The following is an 18,731-nucleotide window of genomic DNA, read 5'->3' as shown; positions in this document are numbered from 1 at the left end:
AGCCCAGGAGTTCAAGACCAGCCTGGACAATACAGAAAAACTCTGTCTCTATGAAAAATTTAAAAATTAGCCAGGCGTGGTGTCATGTGCCTATAGTAGCAGCTGCTCGGTAGGCTGAAGCGGGGAGGATTGCTTGACCCCAGGAGTTCAAGGCTGCAATGGGCTATGCAGCCTTGAACCACTACACTCCAGCCTGGGTGACAGAGGAAGACTCTGTCTCCAAAAAGTCAATAAATAAATAAGCAAACAACAATTATGATTCCCTAGTAAAGGCAACTAGGTCTTCTTGGAGAAACAGGTCTGAGCCATGTCAAAAAGATACAGAAGCCAGATCAGCCAGACAACTAGAACGTCAGAAAGAAAATGACAATAATGGGTTAGAAATACTGAATAAAAATAAATTCCATTCATCGACAGTAATGCTTAGGAGATGGGGATAGGGAGGTGAGAAAACAAGGAAAAACTCATCTTCATAAAAGAATGCCAATTAATAAATAAGGCATAAATTTTTAAAATCATCATTGTACATCTTCCAATTCTGAAAGTAAATTGGGCAAAGATCAGAAATGGAATCAGCCGGGAGCAGTGCCTCACACCTATATCCCAGCACTTTGAGAGGCAGAGGCGGATGGATGGCTTCAGCCCAGGAGTTTTGAGACCAGCCTCAGCAACATAGGGAAACACTGGCACTAAAAAAAAAAAAAAATTAGCCGAGCATGGTGGTTAGTAGCCATGCCAGGCGCAATGACTCATGCCTATGATCCCAGCACTTTGGGAGGCCGAGGCAGGTGGATCACAAGGTCAGAAGATGGAGACCATCCTGGCCAACATGGTGAAACCCCGTCTCCACTAAAAATATAAAAATTAGCCAGATGTGGTGGTGTGTGCCTATAGTCCCAGCTACTTGGGAGGCTGAGGCAGGAGAATCTCTTGAACCCGGGAGGCAGAAGTTGCAGTGAGCAGAGATCATGCCACTGCACTCCAGCCTGTGTGACACAGTGAGACTCTGTCTCAAAAGAAAAAAAAAAAGAAAAAAGAAAAATATAACTTATGAAAACTAAAAACTAAAAGCCCCAAATAAGTAAAAGCAAAAATAATAGGCCTTGTATTCTTTTTATTTATTTATATTTATATTTATTTTTATTTTTTATTTTTGAGATGGATCCTCGCTCTGTTGCCCAGGCTGGAGTGCAGTGGCGCAATCTCGGCTCACTGCAACCTCTGCATCCCTGGTTCAAGAGATTCTCCTGTCTCAGTCTCCCAAGTAGCTGGGACTACAGATGCATGCTGCCATGCCTGGCTCTTTTTTTTTTTTTTTTTTTTTTTTTTATCTTAGTAGAGACGGGGTTTCACCGTGCTGCCCAGGCTGGTCTCAAACTACTGAGCTCAGGTAATCCGCCCGCCTCGGCCAAATCCCAAAGTGCTGGGATTACAGGCATGAGCCACCATGCCCGGCCGGCCTGTACTCTTTACAAGCCAGTTTTGGCTAATAAAAATTATTGCTGAATTTCAATTCTGTAGACTTTTAATTGACAGTGGTTAGCAAGGAATCTTGGATTGGTAAGACATTGCTGATTTGCTTGTTACAAGGAGTGAAAGCACCGAGCTATACAGCTTGGGTTAGAGACCACTAGTTGTCTCCCAATACTCAGTCTCCCTTTCTTCCACAGAAATAGAATTTGTATTAGGCACATAGCTGCCCACCTAAGGACTCTATTTCCCAGTTTCTTTTACAGCTAGGTATGATCATTTAACTGAATTCTAGCTGATGAATGTGAGCAAACATCATGGTGCTACTTCCAGATGGTGCCCATAAAAGGAATGGGTGAGCATTACACTTTTCCCCATTCCTGCTGTCTGCAATGCACATTTGATAGCAAGAACTGGAGCAGCCCTCTTCAGTCATGCAATGGAAACCACAGGTCAAGAACAGTAGAGCAATAAGAAGGATCCTCAGTCCCTAACGATTATGAAACTACCATGTAATCCTCAGACCTGGACTTTTTATGTGAGAAAAATCAACTCATGTTACTGGAATGACCCAGCTTGTATCGCAACTTATACAGAGCTTGATTCTGCTAGACAGGTAGAGATGTCTGCAAGACCTCTGACTTGTAGACACTAAGAATATAAAGCCTAATTCAGGTTGGCATGAAGACCCTTTGAGTTAGGGTTGTACTTCATCTGTATTTTTCATCATAAGAAAGAGTTGGGTAGTTTTTAAAGAATCTCTTGCTGGGCGCGGTGGCTCAAGCCTGTAATCCCAGCACTTTGGGAGGCTGACACGGGCGGATCATGAGGTCAGGAGATCGAGACCATCCTGGCTAACATGGTAAAACCCCATCTCTACTAAAAAATACAAAAAAAAAAAAAAAAAACTAGCCGGGTGTGGTGGCGGGCGCCTACAGTCCCAGCTACTCGGGAGTCCGAGGCAGGAGAATGGCGTAAACCCAGGAGGCGGAGCTTGCAGTGAGCTGAGATCAGGCCACTGCACTCCAGCCTAGGCCACAGAGCAAGACTCCTTCTCAAAGAAAAAAAAAAAGAATCTCTTGAGTTACCCAACTCAGGAGTTCAGTACTAACAACCCACAAAACACAACCTTGAATCCAAAGACTATACATGCATGCTAATTAGTTGTTAGAGAGCATACAGACTCTGTCTCTGGTATTCTCTCTGAATTTATTAATTGGTTCTGCTAAAAGATTTAATAGATTCATTTCTTAAAAACAAAATAAGTGTGAGAGTTTTCGCCAATTTTATGAACAAGTTTATAGCTAAATCTATGTACAGATCATTAATAATTTCCTCATAATAAATTCCAAGAAATAAAATGATGAGATTGATGGATATCCACATTTTATAAATATTGCCAAATTACTATACTGAAATGTACCAATTTACATTCCTATGTTGTAAGTGAGAAAAGCTAGGCAAGAAATGTTAATGACATGGGGTTTCTGAGTCCCTCATAGGATTCCTGAGATCTCTAAATAAAGACATGGTGACTTGTGGATACTGACGGTACTTGCCTGCTTTGCACATGTAGAAGGTACCCGTCAGGTTGGTCTCAAGCACGGCGTGCCATCCCTTAGAACTGATGCGTTCAGCAGGAGAAAGAAACTGGCCTCCTCCATTGTTCACCAAGAAATTGATCTTACCAAAAGTATCTAAGGTGGATTTGACCAAATTATTCACCTAAAGAAGAACATTGGAAGTTACTAAAAGTTTACTAGCCTAACCTGCTACCTGGCCTGATTGATTGCTCTAGACAGAGTTTGCAATCTCTCACAGTGAACAGTCACTCCAAGTACCACAATGAATGAACATGCAGCAATGAATAACCCTAAAACTCCTACATCAACGAATAATGTACCAGCACCCAATACCCACACATCACAAAGCTAAAATTGTCATTTTGACGACAAGATAGATCCAAGGGCCTGGAACACCCTTGAGTAGGGCAGGCCTCCATCGTATATTAATTTGTAAGCTACCAACCCAGAATAAACACTGATGAAATCAGATTAAAATGAACATTAAGAAATGACTCAAGGGGCCAGGCACGGTGGCTCATGCCTGTAATCCTAACACTTTGGGAGGCCGAGGCAGGCAGATCACCTGAGGTCAGGAGTTTGAGATCAGCCTGGCCAACATGGTGAAACCTGTCTTTATGAAAAATACAAAAATTAGCTGGGCATGGTGGCATGCACCTATAGTCCCAGCTACTCAGGAGGCTGAGGCAGGAGAATTGCTTGAACCCAGGAGGTGTAGGTTGCAGTGAGCCGATTTTGCACCACTGCACTCCAGCCTGGGCAATAGAGGAAGACTTTGTCTCAAAAAAAAAAAAAAAAAAAAAGATAAAAAATGACTTAAAGGGCAAAAGGCCATCTCTAGCTGAGACCACACTCTTGCCTCCCTTCCTCTCCTTCTCCAGGAGCCACTGGCTCAGTAAATCATTAACATGAGAATCTCCTTCACAGCCTCTGCTTCTAGTGAGCCTCATCTAAGACAGCTACAATAGGAGAACCTGAAGCACAGCCAGGTTTAAGAACTACTACTGCAAATTACAATGAATGAATAAATGATACAGATAGCTCTCCATTACCTCCTCTTCATTCCGGATGTTGCATTGTATGGGAATGACTCGTGCCTGGTTTGTGGGAGGTAGGCTGGCCTTCAGTTCATCTGCCGCAGACTTCAATCTCTCCAACTTACGGGATGCAATGACCACATTACTCCCTGAGGAGAAACAGCCCGAGAACAAATAAATATGCCTTCATGAGATGCAGTGACCACATTACACCTTGAGAAGTAAACAGCCAGGGAACAAATAAATATGCTTTCACCAGTTGTCCAAATTTCAATAATAATATTGAAAAAAATATCATGTCTTTCATTTTTTGAAGTATTTTTTATTTTAGAGTCAAGGTCTCACCCTGTTGCTCAGGCTGGAGTGCAGTAGCTCGATCATAGCTCACTGTAACCTTGAACTTCTCCCAGGCTAAAGCAATCCTCCCACCTGGCCTCCCAAAGTTCTGGGACTACAGGCACAAGTCACTGCACCTGGCCATGTGTGTTCCTACGTCTTAAAAACAGCTGAATTAGGACTTCTGCTTCTGGACAAGATGGAGTAATAGAAATTGAATTTGCCCTCCATCCTGAAATAACTAAAATATTGGACAAAATATATGAAACGATGGTTTTCTGGCACTGGACATCAAGTAGCACCGGACGGTCATCTCTGGAAGACTGAAAACAAACATGAGCCCTTGGATTGCCCCAGCTTGCTGCCTGGAGAGAGGTTCTAGACTGCAGCAAGGGAGGGGAACACGTTCAGAGACCAAAGTCTCCCTGGTGGAAGAGAAGAAGTTGGGAGCCTAGGGAGCCAAGGCAGTGAGACTGCCCAGGGGATAGGGAGAAAAGATAAACAGAGAGAGAGAACTCCAGAGATCTAAGGCAGTGAGACTGCCCAGGGAATAGGGAGGAAAGATATACAGAGAGAGAGAACTCCAGAGATCTGCAGAGTCTCTCTTGAATCTTCACCTGAGTACCAATCGATGCTTCGGAATAAATCAAAGAGGAAAGAACCACCAAAACTGGGCAGGGAGATCAAACCCTGGCACTCACACAGCACTGGGAATGGTTAGTGTGCCCAGCAGAAGGAAACCTTTCACAGGGCATTCTGTAAAATACACAGAAGCAGATGGCTTCCACAGTGAGGCAAAATTCACCATAGACTAAAGGCTGCTCGGATCAAGCCTCTTTTAAAGTATTAAATTGTTTTCAAGTGACCTAACTGTATCCCAGAACAAAGCTCAAGAGTATATGTATGTGTATATATATATATATATATATATTTTTTTTTTTTTTATTTTATTTATTTATTTTTTTTTTGATACGGAGTCTCGCTGTGTCGTCAGGCTGGGATGCAGTGGCACAATCTCAGCTCACTGCAGTCTTCTCCTCCCGGGTTCAAGCAATTCTCCTGCCGCCGCGTCCCAAGTAGCTGCAACTACAGGCATGCGCCACCAGGCCCAGCTAATTTTTGTATTTTTAGTAAAGATGGGGTTTCACCATGTTGGCCAGGATGGTCTCAGTCTCTTGCGCCTAAGAATATTTATAAGAATATAAAAATAGTCAACATCCACCAAGGTCAATTTAGTATCTGGCATCCAACAAAAAAACTATCAGGCATGCCAAGGAACAGGAAAATAACAGCACATAATGAGGAGAAAAGTCAATTAATAAAAACAGACCCAGGCCGGACGCAGTGGCTCACACCCGTAATCGTAATCCCAGCACTTGGGAGGCTGAGACGGGCCAATCATGAGGTCAGGAGTTTGAGAACAGCCTGACCAACATGGTGAAACCCTGTCTCTACTAAAAATACAAAAAGTAGCCAGGCGTGGTGGCGTGCGCCTGTAATCCCAGCTACTCAGGAGTCTGAGGCAGGAGAATTTCTTGAACCTGGGAGGCAGAGGTTGCAGTGAGCTGAGATCACCCCACTGCCCTCCAGCCTGGGCAACAGAGCAAGACCCTGTATGAAACAAAACAAAACAAAACAAAACAAAAAAAAAACAAAAAACAAAAACTAGAACCAGAAATGACACTGATGACATAATTAAATAGACCAGTGATGAAGAGAAAAATCTTAAAAGCAGCCAGAGAAAAACAACACATTAAATATAGAACAAGAAAGATGAAGACTTCTTTCAGAAACAATGCAAGCCAGAAGACAGTGAAACATCTTTACGGTACCGAAAGCAATGACAAAGATGGTGAACTTAGAAATCTTGACCCAGTGAAACTACCTCTCAAAAATGATGGCAAAATAAAGACTTTTTCACCCATATGAAAGCTGGAAGAATTCATCAAGGTGTTCTGCACTACAAAAAAGATGAAAGGAAGTCCTTCAAGTAGAAGGAAAATGATGCCAAATAAAAATCTAAAAATATACAGAAGAAGAAAGAGAACTAAAAACAATTCGTTTGTGTGTTTGTTTTTGAGACAAGGTCTTACTCTGTTGCCTAGGCTGGAGTGCAGCGGTGATCTTGGCACACTGCAGCCTTGACCTTCTGGGCTCCACTGATCCTCCTACCCCAACCTCCCAAGTGGCTGGGACCACAGACATAAACCACCATACCCGGCCACTTTTTTTTTTTTTTTTTTTTTTTTTGTAGAGATGAGGTCTATGTTGCAGAAATAGTAATTACGTGAGAAAATATAAAGATTTTTCTTCTTTCTATTCAGATCTCTTTAAAAGGTAGTGATAGTTCAAAGCAAAAATAACAACGTATTATAGGATTTATAACATATGTAGAAATAAAATGGTTCCCTCTTTCTCCTTAAGAATAATAGCACATGGCCGGGCGCGGTGGCTCAAGCCTGTAATCCCAGCACTTTGGGAGGCCGAGACGGGTGGATCACGAGGTCAGGAGATCGAGACCATCCTGGCTAACACAATGAAACCCCGTCTCTACTAAAAATACAAAAAAATTAGCCGGGCGAGGTGGCGGGCGCCTGTAGTCCCAGCTACTCGGGAGGCTGAGGCAGAAGAATGGCGTAAACCCGGGAGGCGGAGCTTGCAGTGAGCCGAGATAGCGCCACTGCACTCCAGCCTGGGCGACAGAGCGAGACTCCGTCTCAAAAAAAAAAAAATAATAATAATAATAATAGCACAATGGCTAAGAAGGGTGAAATGGAAGTAGAGACAGTCCTTCCTTTGCTCTGCTCTACTATGCTCTGATTTCAGTTAGCTTAGCTTAAAGACACCAGTCTCTCAACAACAAGGTTCAAATTTCAATAACCACGGTATATTAACTGTAACTGCATAAAATGCAAACTCCACTGCTAGCTTTTCAACCCGCAAATCATAAAGAACAGATGCACATCAAGATCAGTGATTAATCATGTCATTTCTTCCAACATCTATCAGTGAATGGCCACTGTGCATCGCTTCTTCAGTTCAGAAGAGCTCAGACAGCAAAGAATATAGCTGTGTCACCTCCTGGTTTTTCAACAAGAAACCCAAGTGACATTTTACAAAAACACATGATCTTAGGAGGGACTGGTCAACAAACATGAAAAGTGAGACCAAGAAATGAAAATCTGTAACACTGGAAGCAAAATTAGAATTGCATATCAGGGGAATTATAAAAGGGGAATGCATGACACTGCCACCATTCTAGAAACTACAGAAAGCCAGAAGATCTTACTGAAGGCAAACTTAATGAGGAAAGTACACGTGACAAAGAAGACGAAGATATCCCAAAGGAAGTGACACCCACAAAAAATTTCACATTAAAGAAACTTTTGGGGCCGGGCGTAGTGGCTCACTTCTATAATGCCAGCACTTTGGGAGGCTGAGGTGGGCAGATCACAAGGTCAGGAGTTTGAGACCAGCCTGACCAACATGGCAAAACCCTGTCTCCACTGAAAATACAAACATTAGCCAGGCATGGTGGCAGGTGCCTGTTAATCCCAGCTACTCGGGAGGCTGAGGCAGGAAAACTGCTTGAACCCGGGAGGCAGGCAGAGGTTGCAGTGAGCTGAGATTGTACCATTGCACCCCAGCCTGGTGACAAGAGCAAGACTCTGTCTCAAAAAAAAAAAGAAAGAAACTTTTGGAAATATTTCATGACATTGAAAGTATAAAAGATAAAACGTTGGAAGCTGATCCAAACGTAGAAAGGAGTATGACAATTTAACAAGGTATAGGAAAAATGCTTGCTCCATATCATAAGGTATACAATGAGAAGGCAAGCACTAATCAAATGACTCAACATACTTTTCACATGAAAATAATAGTTTAATTTTCAATACTGAGTTTTTAAAATTTTTATTTTTAATTGACAAATAACTGTATACAGTAATGGGGTAAAACATGATATTTTGATACATAAACATATTGTGGAATAATGAAATAAGGCTAATGTATTCATCACCTCTTATACTTACCATTTCTTTGAGGTAAGAACATTCAAAATCCACTATTTTCACTATTTTGAAATACACAATGCATTACAAACTATAGCCATCGTGCTGTGTAATAGATCATCAGAACTTATTCCTCCTGTCTAAATGAAACTTTGTACTCTTTGACCAACATCTCCCCAGTAAAACTGGTCTAGTTTTACTATTTTTTTCATTTCCCTATGTGGCAGACTGCCATAGTTACTACTGTTACTACTTGAGAGCTTGAGACACTGACTCCTACAGTTACTACTGTTACTACTTGAGACCATCATTAGGAGACTGAAGGAAGGAAGATGAATGCAGAAATGAAAACTTAAAACAAAAGAAACTGTTTTAAAGGAAGGGGCCAGGGGAAAAAGAAGAGGGCTCCCTGCTTCTAGTGAGCAAAAGCAGCAGCCTTGAGCTTCTACAGCCTTTTGTATTTATTGGGTAGAAAAAGCAGGGAGGAGGAGGAAATGATTGGTCAGCTGCTTAACTGATCACAGGTTCACATTATTGCTAACAAGCTTCAGATGTGCCTCATCACAAGAAACACTTGTGCCTGGGTCGTGACTATCTTCAGCATTCCTTCCGGGTGGCAGACAGTTTGTCGGTATGCCAACATTCTGCATTTACGAGAACAGTTTGCTGTTTGCTCATATACCCTCCAGTGTTATACTGAGTTGATCACGACCCTCACTCTTTCGGCCTGCAACATCTCTCCCTTTTTGTTTTTTGAATTAATTGAGAAAGGCAATTGCAAAATGTGTAGCCTCGGTGGTTCATTCCGTCTTCACATTCAGCATGTACTGGGGGAACCACGCCCATGGTTGGGATCCATGGGTCCCTCTAGTCTCCCATTCTACGGTCGCACACACCTTGAGGGAACCCACACGGTTTGTTCATCTCCTGCAAAAACACAAGGATACCCTCATCCCCACGTTAGTAAATCTACCGAAACAGAAGCAAAGGCTTTTGTGGCTGTGGCCAGGAGGCATGCCGAAGCATCTGCTCCACAAGCTGTAACTCAGCTTCTGCCTCTTTGGTTAATTACCGTAGGGTAAAACTTCTCATTGATAAGGAGATGCAGGCTCTCTCTGATTAACAGAAGGCACAGGGAAAGCAAATTGAAGCTCATCCTTCTCGTGCAACAGCATAGCAAAAAAAAAACCCTTGGCCGGGTGCGGTGGCTCACACCTGTAATCCCAGCACTTTGGGAGGCCAGGGCAGGCAGATCATGAGGTCAGGAAATCGAGACCATCCTGGCTAATACAGTGAAACCCTGTCTCTACTAAATATACAAAAAAATTAGCCGGGCATGGTGGTGGGTGCCTGGAGTCCCAGCAACTCAGGAGGCTGAGGCAGGAGAATGGTGTGAACCCAGAAGGTGGAGCTTGCAGTGAGTCAAGATCATGCCACTGCACTGCAGCCTGGCCAACAAAGTAAGACTCCGTCTCCAAAAACAACAACAACAACAACGATCCTTAAGAACTTCAATTTGTACTGTACAGGTGGGTCCATTAAATGCTGTGGGTTGTGATAGAAAAATCTCTCTCCTAGTTGTACTTTCAAATGCTTGATTCCCTCGCTTCTCCCTCCGTGGAGAAGGGTGCAACTTACAGAAAACAAGCCATAGTTGTGCAATATACTCTCCTCGTTCAAAAACCCAAAGATCTTGTGACACTATGACTACTGGAATGTTTTCTTCACAATCAAAATCAGCAACTCCTGGGACTACAGTAATGCCTTGCAAGTGAAGATGACTTTTGCCAAAAAGTCTCTATTGAACTCTATCACCATTTCTATTTATCCCTACTTATCTCTATTTGTCCCTGCAGGCCTCTTTAGGTCCCTTCAGGTCTCTGTTTGTCCCTGAAAGTCCCTGTTTGGGCACCACTTTGACAAAAATTTCTGAAGGTAATGAAATACTTGTACTTTTTCCCATTGACTATTTTTGCTTTGCATGGTTTCAGCTTGCATGATCATTGTTACAATGCTACAATGCCATGCAAAAGCAAAGACTACCTATGAACTGTTAAATGGTTCTTTTACATATATATTTTAAAGATGAGGTCTCACTGTGTTGCCCAGGCTGGACTGCAGTGGTTCTTCAGTGTTAAATTCCATGTGAGGCGATACAGTTATAGACTGTTCTCACCCTAATACAGCATTTCACTGTATCATAATTACCTGCTAATTTAACAGTCTGCACCACTCACTGTCATCTCCTGGAAGGTAGGGACCCTGCAATTGCTCTATTTGTTATGCTAACACACAGTCCAACATATATATGTGGAATAAATGAAGCTCATAAAGGCACAGAGTACAAGGGCTCTCCATTTGGCCTGAACTCTTTTAGTTGTATAAGATAAGCTAGCTACTGCATATTAAAATAAGGCATTTTATTTTATTTCTTATCTTTATAGATGTAGCGGTGACAAGTGCAGTTTTGTTACATGGATATATGTGTAGTGTGGGCTTTTAGTGTACCCATCACCTGAATAGTGGACACTGTACCCAACAGGTAATTTTTCAACCTTCACTCCCCTGCTTCTACCCTCCCACCTTTTAGAGTCTCCAGTGTCTATTATTCCACTCTATATGTCCATGTGTACCCACTCTCTACTTTCCACTTATAAGTGAGAACATGCACCATTTGACCTTGTTTCTGAATTATTTCAGTTGGGATAAAGGCCTCCAGTTCTATCCGTGTTGCTGCAAAAGACAAGATTTCATTCTTTTCGTGGCTGAGTAGTATTCCATGGTATATATAACATATGTTCTTTATCCAGTCATCCATTGATGGGACAGTTAGGTTGATTCCTTAACTTGCTATTGTGAATAGTGTTGTGATAAACATACTAGAGCAGGTGTCTTCTTCACATAGTGATTGATTTTCCTTTGTAGATACCCAGCAGTGGGTTTGCCGAATTGAATGGGAATTCTATTTTTAATTCTTTAAGAAATCTCTATACTGTTTTCCATAGAGCTTGTACAAAGTAAGGCAATTTAAAAAACTATGTTTAAAGTTTAGGTTATAATTTAGTAAACTAAAAATGGTAACAACTTTTGGAAATTCTTGTGTGCAATCTGAGGGTTTTATGAAGCAAAAATTGGAAAGATTCACCATGAGTTCCTTGTAAGCCTTGCCTAACTTTAAAATGGAATTTATCAAAATATATAATGTTCAACAAAACAGAAGTTCTATGGTTAGGAGAATGCTTACTCCTTTCTCCTTTAGTTTCCAGGAGGGCCCTCTTCTCCCAGGAGGAAAAACAACTGAAACACAGTCACGCGCCCCATAACAATGTTTTGGTCTATGATAGACCACATATATGGCAGTGGCCCCATAAGATTAAAGTGGAAGTTAAACGTTCTTATCATCCAGTGGTACTGTAGCCACTGTAATGTCATAGGTGCAATTACTTTATTTTTTAATAAATTTAGTTTAGCCTGTGTGTACAGTGTCTATAAATTCTGCAACAGTAAACAATAATGTCCTAGGCCTTCACATTCACTTATCACTCCCTCACTAACTCACCCTGAGCAACTTCCAGTCCCACAAGCTCCTATGTCCTATGCAGTGTTCTATACAGGTATACCATTTTTTAATCTTTTATACCGTATTTTTCCTATATCTTTGGTATGTTTAGATATGTTTAGACACACAAATATTTACCTTTGTGTTACTATTTCCTACAGCATTCAGCACAGTAACATGTTGTACAGGTTTGTAGCCTAGAAGCAATAGGCTATACCATATAGCCCAGGTGTAGAGTAGGCTATACCATATAGTCCAGGTGTATAGTAGGCTACACCATCTAGGTTTGCCTACCTCTCTATGATGTTCACACTATGATGAAATCGCTTAAGGATGCATGTTCAGAAGATTTCCCCTTTGTTAAGTGACACATGACTGTATATACTTCCAGACTAATCCAACCCTGTTAGGTTTCTGTCACTTAGGAGAAATAGCTGAGCTGATCAGTGAGATGGAAAGGAGAAATAAGCACCCCAGGACAAGCCACCACCTCCTTCGCCCACTTCTTTCTTTGATATTTCTGCCTTCAACATGTGTATTTTTCGCTCCAGTTCCCAGAGTAGGGCATAGGCTCCGCAGGGCGGGGATTAAAAACTTCACCTAGGCTGGGCGCAGTGGCTCACGCCTGTAATCCCAGCACTTTGGGAGGCCAAGGCCAGTGGATCGCTTGTGTTCAGGACTTCAAGACCAGCCTGGGCATCATGGTGAAACCCCACCTCTACTAAAAATACAAAAACAAATTAGCTGAGCATGAAGGCACATGCCTGTAATCCCAGCTATTCAGGAGATTAAGCCACGAGAATTGCTTGAACCTGGGGGCAGAGGTTGTAGTGAGCCAAGACTGTGCCACTGCACTGCAGCGTGGGTGACAGAGTGAGACTGTGTCAGAGAGAAAGAGAGAAAGAGAGGGAGAGGGAAGAGAGAAACCAAACAAGAACATTAAGGTGATTAATGCCTAACTTTGTCCAAGACCTCAAATAAAAAATATGGTGAGACTATAAATAGGATGACTCACATGGATTATCTAAATAGAAGTTTACTAAATTATCACTAGTTACTATCTGAAACCTCAAGACTTCAGGTCAATTGTCTACTACAAGTAAAGATGCACTGAAATACCACTTTACAAGTCCATTTACTTTCACTGGTAGAACTGTCCATTATAGACAAACTTAAACTAGGGTGCAAACGTATTACAGGGAAAAACAATGCAATGCTGGGTAAAATTAAAACCTAAATGCCCATTCAGGAAATGGTTAAATAAGTTATTACAGATCCACACAATGGAATACTATGCAGCTTTAAAATGAATGAGATATGACTACAGTACTACCATCGAAAAACACAAGATATGGGCCAGGCATGGTGACTCATGTCTGTAATCCCAGCACTTTGGGAGACTAAGGTTGGAGAGTCGCTTGTGGCCAGGAGTTCAAGACCATCCTGGGTGAGACCTTGTCTCTAAAAAAATGTGTTAATTAGCCAAACATTGTAGTACATGCCTATAGTTTAGACACTTGGGAGGTTGAGGCAGGAGAATCATTTGAGACAGGAGTTTGAGGCTGCAGTGAGTTATGATGGCACCAGTGTACTCTAGCCTGGGTGACAGAGCAAGATCCTGTGTCTAAAAAAACAAAGAAAAAACAAGATATTTATGTGTGTGTGTGTGTGTGTGTGTGTGTGTGTGTGTATAAATGATTACAGAGCAGGAATACTGTTATCCCAATTTTGTAAAAAACAAATATATATACATGTGTATACATGTGCACATTAAATTTATAGAAAATCACTAGGAAGGGAATTTAGAAAAAGGGCAGAATGGGTAAAGCTCATTTTTTTCTTTTATACACTTCTATACTATTTTTATTGGAAACCTCTTATGTTACCTTATAATAAACTAGAAAAATATTATATATAATCCTTACCTTTCATGCTGAATCATTTGAATAAACTTTCTGTTTATATGTAGCTAGAGAGATCCTGGAAGCACAACTGACTTGGTTAGAATAGGTGCAGAAGACCAGGCGCGGTGGCTCACGCCTGTAATCCCAGCACTTTGGGAGGCCGAGGCGGGCGGATCATGAGGTCAGGAGATCAAGACCATCCTGGCTAACATGGTGAAACCCCATCTCTACTAAAAATACAAAAAATTAGCCGGGCGAGGTGGCAGGCACCTGTAGTCCCAGCTACTCGGGAGGCTGAGGCAGGAGAATGGCGTGAACCCGGGAGGTGGAGCTTGCAGTGAGCCGAGATCGCGCCACTGCACTCGAGCCTGGGCAACAGAACGAGACTCCGCCATCTCAAAAAAAGAAAAAAAAGAATAGGTATAGGAGTAGCTTGTGGATAAGGAGTTCTTTCAACATCAGAGGCTTGTAGCCCCAGTATGCTGCGTTCCTGCTTAGGCTGATACTGATCCTTTTCCATCTTCAACTCAGAATACTACATTTATTCAGCAACTTCTTGGTCCCTGGTGTTGGTAACAGGCTAGTTAGACTAGACTAGAGCAAGAAAAAATGCTGTCTTGGCTCATAATTTCCACCTGCATTTCCTAATTGCATTTTATCTACTATACCTAATTTATGTTGTACTGTAGTAACAGAAAGTGAATGATTAACTTGAAGATAAAAAAAAAAAAGATCTGATATGAATTCAACTTCATGACCTTAGGTTTTTCTTGACGAAATCAGGTTTCTCTCTGCCTAACGGCACCTGTCAAAGGTACAAAGGAGATCCAATTCTGCCTACAATATCCTGCTTTTGTGAGCTAAAGCTCTCTGTATCCTCTCAGCAAAAGGAAAAGTCAAAATCCTGTGGAAGTGAAAGACAATACAGTCATCATCGTTTTAAAAACCACATCTCAACAAAACCAAAAACAAAAAACAGTGGCCTTCTGACTAGAAAGAAAACTGGAGGCTAGGCGTGAGGGCTCCATACCTATAATCCTAGCACTTAGGGAGGCTGGGGTGGGTAGATCACTACAGGTCCGGAGTTCGAGACCAGCCTGGCCAACATGCCAAAACCCCGTCTCTGGTAAAAATATAAAAATTAGCCAGGCGTGGTGGCACATGCTTGTAGTCCCAACTACTTGGGAGGCTGAGACATGAGAATCGCTTGAACTCGGAAGGCGGAGGTTGCAGTGAGCTGAGATCATGCCACTGCAATCTGGCCTGGGTGACAGAGTGAGATTCTGTCTCAAAAAAAAAAAAACTGGCTAACATTTTCTTTTTTGCTCAATTTGGGTTTTTATAACAATGCTGTGGAAATAGCCATTAATTCTTGCATTAAAAAAATAAAGAGGAAAAAGTCATTATAAAAAATGATTTTTGTGGCCAGGCGTGGTAGCTCCCAGCATTTTGGGAGGTCGAGGGGAATGGATCACAAGGTCAGGAGTTCAAGACCAGCCTGGCCAATATGGTGAAACCCCATCTCTATTAAAAATACTACTCAGGAGGCTGAGGCAGAGAATTGCTTGAACCCGGGAGGCGGAGGTTGTTGTGAGCCAAGATTGTGCCACTGCACTACAGCCTGGGCGACAGAGCGAGACTCCATCTCAAAAAAAAAAAAAAAAAAAAAATATATATATATATATATATATAAAATACTATATTATATTATATTCATTCACTGAAGGAAATCCATTTCCAATACAACAAAATAATTGTCTATATATAATTTTAAGTATATGATTTTTTTTCTCAAAAGACACTCCATCGCTTTTATCAGAATCTCAGAGAGATCCATGTCTTCCAAAAGATTACAAGACCATTGTCCTAATGTTTTAGTTTGTGGTAAGAAAAATACAACCTTATTCCAGGGGTGTAGTTTTTGGCCAGTGCACAGTTATGCAACAGGATGAAAGTTCGAATAGCACACTTATGCAACAGGATGAAAGTTCAAATACATAAAATCCCACTGAAAGTCCTTCAAGGTGAACTAGGGTCCTATGCATCTGCTGAGAAGCCTAGTAGCTGACCTTTGCATGAATTGATAACTGATTCTGATTTTCTTATAGATTTTCCTGAAAAAGGAGAGAGTTTGGTATTGAGAATAAACTAGGCAGTAATGGTGATGAGGTTATATCATGGCCTTATTAGGAAATGTTTTTGCTTTTTTTTTTTTTTTAACTAAAAACATAGATGTTTTCTTTTTCAGTTCATACTATGCCAGATGTTGGAAACAGTGGTAACCAAAGATAATTTAGATGTTCATTAAAAAATATTTAAAAGACGAAGACAATTTTAATTACTCATAATTAACATTATTTTCAGAAAAATAGTTAAAAATCTTATAAACTTCCTTCCGGTCTATTTTTGCATGTATAATACTTTTTTTTTTTTTTTTTTTTTGAGACAGAGTATTGCTCTGTCACCCAGGCTGGAGTGCAGTGGCGTGATCTTGGCTCACTGCAACCTCTGCCTCCTGGGTTCAAGCGATTCTCCTGCCTCAGCCTCCTCAGTAGCTGGGATTACAGGCATATGAAACCCTGTCTTACCATGTTTGCCCAGGCTGGTCTCGAACTCTTGATCTCGTGCTCCACCCGCCTCAGCCTCCCAAAGTGCTGGGATTACAGGCGTGAGCTACCGCGCCCAGCCCTGCATGTGTATTTTTTATTAAAAGCAAAACTGGGCCAGGCACGGTGGCTCATGCCTGTAATCTCAGCACTTTGGGAGGCCAATGAGGGCGGATCACCTGAGGTTGGGAGTTCGACACCAGCCTGACCAGCGTATGGAAACCCCGTCTCTACTAAAAATACAAAATTAGCCAGGCGAGGTGGGGCATGCCTGTAATCCCAACTGCTCAGGGGGCTGAGGCAGGAGAATCACTTGAACCAAGAAGGCGTAGGTTGCGGTGAGCCAAGATGGCACCATTGCACTCCAGCCTGGGCAACAAGAGTGAAACTCCATCTCAAAAAAAAAAAAAAAAAAAGTAAAATTGGAAGGCTATTAGGTTTAGAATTCTACTTTTCCCAATAATACGGTATGCATTTATCCAAATAAGTCTTCAATAGCAAGATATTTATTTCTTTATTTATTGAGATGGAATCTCACTCTGTTGCCCAGGCGGGAGTGCAGTGGCTTGACATCAGCTCACTGCAACCTCTGCCTCCTAGGTTCAAGTGATTCTTGTGCCTCAGCCTACCAGGTAGCTGGGACTACAGGTGTGCACCACCATGCCTCGCTAATTTTTGTATTTTTAGCAGAGATGGAGTTTCACCATGTTGGCCAGGCTGGTCTCGAACTCCTGACCTCAGGTTATTTGCCCGCCTCAGCCCTCCAAAGTGTGGAATTACAGGCATAAGCCACCTTGCCAGGACAAATAGCAAGATATTTAAATGGAAGCATTATATTTCATTGTAATTGATTTAACTATTTCCCTCATATTGGATTTTTAGGCAATTTCCATTTTTTCACTACTCAAGACTACATCCTTGCATGAAAATCTTTGCTTGACTCTGTTTCTTTAAATTCCTGAGAAAGGAATTACTGTCAGAGCATAAACATTGTGAAGGTTTTTGGATCTTTTTTTCCAAATTGCCCTCCAGAAATTTTGTAATAATTTACATTCCTGCCTTCTCATTCCTGCATCAACACTTTAATTTTTCCCAATATTTCAAAATTTTGTTAGAAAAATGAAATCTTACTGTTTTATATTTTATTACCAATAAAGTTGATCCTTTTTTCATATGCTTCTTGCCTGTCTGTAGTTCTTTTGGAACACTTAGTCCATACCATTAGTCTAATTTTTCTATCAGTGTGTTGGATTTTTTCTTTGCCGAGTCTAGTGGCTCAGCCTGTAATCCCCACACTTTGGGAGTCAGAGGCAAGGCAGAAGGATCCCTTGAACCCAGGTGTTCTAGACCAGCGTGGGCAACAGAGTGAGACCCTATCTCAAAACCAACAAATAATTTATCGATGTTGTAAATATTTTTCTTCATATGCCCTTAAACTTTATACATTTTTTTTAATTCAATGAAGATTTACACCTTCATACAGGCAGACTGATTTATGTTCCCCTTTGTGGTTTATTCCCTCACTTAATGTTTACAAAGGCTTTCCTTCACCCAAGTTAAGGTAAATATTCAGCATACTTCCTTGCTGTGGTTAAGAGATGTGAGAAGATACTATGAGAGACTCTCAGTATGCTTACAATTTTTTCCAGTTAAATGAAGTCTTCCCACGTTTCCTAATCACTCACATTAAGCATATAGAATGGATGAATTTTAAATCTGAATATAAAACTAATTGCACAGCATGTGTCACTGGTCTTTTTATTGCCTATCTCGGGCACAGTCTCTTTGGCCTGAGTGGTCCCTTTAGTTTTTAACCAGTGGCTCCATAATTCCTTAGGAAGAACTGCTCTCTTTTGTCTCCATGGTGGTCGTAATTTCGCCCACACCTGCCCCCGCTTTGCTCTGCAGCTCCGCACTCCCCCGCCCCGCCGAGAGCCCCTGGCTCCCGATTCCAGGTTACCCCAGGACACCCCAGCCATTTCTGTGCACCAGCGGCCCGCTCACGTACCCAGCTCCAAGAGCTCCTTCACGATGGCCTTTCCGATGCCCGTGGCCCCGCCAGTGACGATGGCCACTTGGCCCTGCAGCAAACCAGGCGCCAGGCAGCTCCTGCCCTTAGCCCAGGAGGCCATCTCTGCAGCGGCGTGCCAGAACAGCTGAGCGGGGGCCCTGCTGGTTCTCAGAGCCATTCGAGGCGGGCGGGAGGGCCGGGCAGGGCCCGAGCCC

At 42.0% G+C, this 18,731-nt stretch overlaps 1 protein-coding gene across 1 annotated transcript in view; it reads right to left on the bottom strand.

Annotated features, from left to right (window-relative positions):
- The window catches only part of PECR (peroxisomal trans-2-enoyl-CoA reductase), a 41,873-nt gene extending 23,166 nt beyond the window's left edge, over nt 1-18,707 (bottom strand). The window contains exons 1-3 of the mRNA XM_050751291.1: nt 18,514-18,707; nt 4,106-4,239; nt 3,030-3,195 (exon numbers count right to left, since the gene is read on the bottom strand). Coding sequence (XP_050607248.1) covers nt 3,030-3,195; nt 4,106-4,239; nt 18,514-18,694 — 481 coding nt within the window. The 5' untranslated portion in view covers nt 18,695-18,707. The remainder of the gene's footprint in view (nt 1-3,029; nt 3,196-4,105; nt 4,240-18,513) is intronic.
- Between the last annotated feature and the right edge of the window lie 24 nt (nt 18,708-18,731).

Source organism: Macaca thibetana, chromosome 12, assembly GCF_024542745.1.
Source record: "Macaca thibetana thibetana isolate TM-01 chromosome 12, ASM2454274v1, whole genome shotgun sequence".
Classification (NCBI taxonomy): domain Eukaryota; kingdom Metazoa; phylum Chordata; class Mammalia; order Primates; family Cercopithecidae; genus Macaca; species Macaca thibetana.
This window is presented reverse-complemented; position numbering and strand designations above follow the sequence as displayed.